This window comes from Oratosquilla oratoria, chromosome 30 (genome assembly GCF_046742065.1).
Source record: "Oratosquilla oratoria isolate Oo_2021 chromosome 30, ASM4674206v1, whole genome shotgun sequence".
Classification (NCBI taxonomy): Eukaryota; Metazoa; Arthropoda; class Malacostraca; order Stomatopoda; family Squillidae; genus Oratosquilla; species Oratosquilla oratoria.
In genome coordinates, this window is record NC_134806.1 from 26,962,095 (window position 1) to 26,964,594 (window position 2,500).

Sequence of the window (2,500 nt, forward strand, 5' to 3'; positions counted from 1 at the left end):
AGGAGGGATATGCCCTGGCGAGGCAAAATTGTGTTATATCAACTTCCACCGAGTGTTTACTATTCCGCACAAAATGATATCTGGAAAGAAGTCCTATCCTGCGGGCAAGTGTAAATAAAAAAAAAGGGAATCTTTTGAGATAATCATACTTTTACAGTGCCATTAGCTGCGTGATGATTTCTTTACCGTCCCTCCTCCCACTGCAGTTAAAAGCAACCAATCATCTTCGCGGAAACATTCCCCGCATGTAAACATTTGCTCTTGACGAATCACGCGCCGCCTCTCATGGCGACTCGGCGCGCACCAGCCAATGAGCGGGGAGAAAGTATCGCGGATCAATCTCACCAGACCAATGGCGAGTTTGTTTAGGTAAGTAGGGATTTCAGTAGCCAATTATTGTCGTCATTAAGTTGGGTGAAGCCTCATTTGGTAAACTCGCCCTGCAGCTGAGTGGCGTTTTGGAAGCATAAAGATATCACTTGGTCCACGGAATCGAGTCTAGTTGTTGGCGAGACGTGAGTGAGGAGGGAGTGTTGTTGGCTCCGCTGTGTGGTGGAGGAACGAGACAAGTGCTTTGACGGTTGACCATGTATTGTCAAAAGTTTGTATACATAAATGTGTGTGAACATATATGTATATAAATGCATACATGTGTTTGTTAAATCGGCGTGTGACTTCTTGACGATGCTGATTTAGAATATATAATTAGTACTGAAGTGTCTCTGAAAGCCAATTACGGAAATTTTCTTAAAGAACTAAAAAAAAAAAAAAAGACAGAAAGAGATGAAGAGAAGTTAAGCACAATAAGTTTTTTTGTTTTGTCACACTTGTGCCAATGAGTATTTTCACCTAAATGGACCTCAGCAAGAGCCTCGGAAACTCGGACTCCTCCCCCTTCAGTAGTGCCAAAGACACGTGTCCATCTTTAATACACACCACTAGCATGACCAACAGTTCAGTCCAGGTCTTGTCCACCACAACCAAAGTCCCGTTGCCCTCGCCTCTGCTCAGTCCGAATGGCGACCTCAGAAGGTCGAATAACCTCCCGCAGGAAGAACCTGCCAGAGAAGACACAAGGTCTCCGACCCGAAGAACAGCCTTCTCGGTCCTCGACATCCTTGACCCGAACAAGTTCACGGGGAAGTGCCAGGCCAGCAGCTCCTGTTCCGAGGATGACGTCCTGAGCGACAGAGGAGGAACCTACGGTGAGTTCGGGGAAAACTCCTACAGTAGTTTTATCTTTATTTGTCCCATAATTCTTCCATGTTAACTTCATCTTTGTAAACATATTTTTAATTCAAGATATGTGATATATATTCTATTTATTGGGTTACGAGAAGGCGTGGTTTGATCACATCAGTTTAACATAGGCTGATATCTCTTAATTAAAATAATTGTTCAAACATGTCTCTAATTTATAGTCCTAGTTGAGTGCCTCTTCCCTATTCTAATCAAAGCTTCTCCACTTCTACAAAGTTGTAAAATATTCAAGAGCTTTTATTGTTTTTATTTTTATTTTTTTTTTTATTTTTTATTTTTTTTTTTTTTTTTACTATTATCATCATTTTATTTTTTTATTTTTTTTTTTTTTTTTATTGAAAAGAAGAGATGGAAAATTATGCTGGATATTCTGAGCAAATATTCCTTCACTTCAACAGAGTCCGACGCGGAGGGAGCGACGACCGGGGACGAGGCGGCGACTTCGGGAGCAGAGACCCACTGCGGCGACATCGACATCGACGACAAAGACCGTCGTGACGGCGGCGACGACGACGACAACGACACCGGGTGCTCGGAAGGGGAAAGCGCGCCAAAGAAGAGGCGCTCGGACTCCGCGGGGAAGCCCCGGCGAGCCCGGACGGCCTTCACCTACGAGCAGCTGGTGTCCCTCGAGAACAAGTTCAAGCAGACGAGGTACCTGAGCGTGTGCGAGAGGCTCAACCTGGCCCTCGCCCTCAACCTGACAGAGACCCAGATCAAGATTTGGTTCCAGAACCGGAGAACCAAGTGGAAGAAGCAGAACCCCGGCTGCGACGTCAACGCCCCGACGATCCCGGAGCCTCACAGTCCCCCACACGGGTTCCTCGGGGCGGCGGCATCCTTCGCGGGGGCAACCCTTCACCCACTGGCGGCCGCCGCGGCAGCTGGCTCCGCAGGGCTGGCGACCTCTTCTTCAGGTTCCCCGCTCCTCTGCCCCGCGCCGTTGTCCTACTTGACCGGAGGGAATCCTTTATTTGCCAGTCACCAGGGGGCTCTAGGGGCGCTCTACCTTCATCACCTGCGCAACTAAGACACGCCCTTCCCCCCCGTTTTCCTCTTCCTCGAGCTACTGCATCAGGAGGGAAGATGGCACAGGCCTGCAGAGGGCTGAAGAGGCGCCTTCGTCAGGAGCAGAACCCATCTGAAAAAGAGAGAGAGAGAGCTGTCTTTTCTCGACAGCTATGATTCTTCTTCAGTGGGCCCTCGAAGCTCAGGATCTCTCCCCTGAGATGAATAAAAT

General features: G+C 48.0%; 2 protein-coding genes across 3 annotated transcripts in view; one reads left to right on the plus strand and one right to left on the minus strand.

Moving 5' to 3' along the window:
- The window catches only part of LOC143041053 (glutamate receptor ionotropic, delta-2-like), a 561,193-nt gene that overhangs the window by 339,642 nt on the left and 219,051 nt on the right, over nucleotides 1-2,500 (minus strand). The gene's annotated exons all lie outside the window — the stretch shown is intronic.
- LOC143041343 (uncharacterized) overlaps nucleotides 457-2,500 on the plus strand; it is a 2,294-nt gene continuing 250 nt past the window's right edge. The window contains exons 1-2 of the mRNA XM_076213165.1: nucleotides 457-1,205; nucleotides 1,659-2,500. The exon at nucleotides 1,659-2,500 is cut by the window's right edge and continues 250 nt beyond it. Of these exons, the coding sequence (XP_076069280.1) occupies nucleotides 854-1,205; nucleotides 1,659-2,290 (984 nt within the window). The 5' untranslated portion in view covers nucleotides 457-853 and the 3' untranslated portion in view covers nucleotides 2,291-2,500. The remainder of the gene's footprint in view (nucleotides 1,206-1,658) is intronic.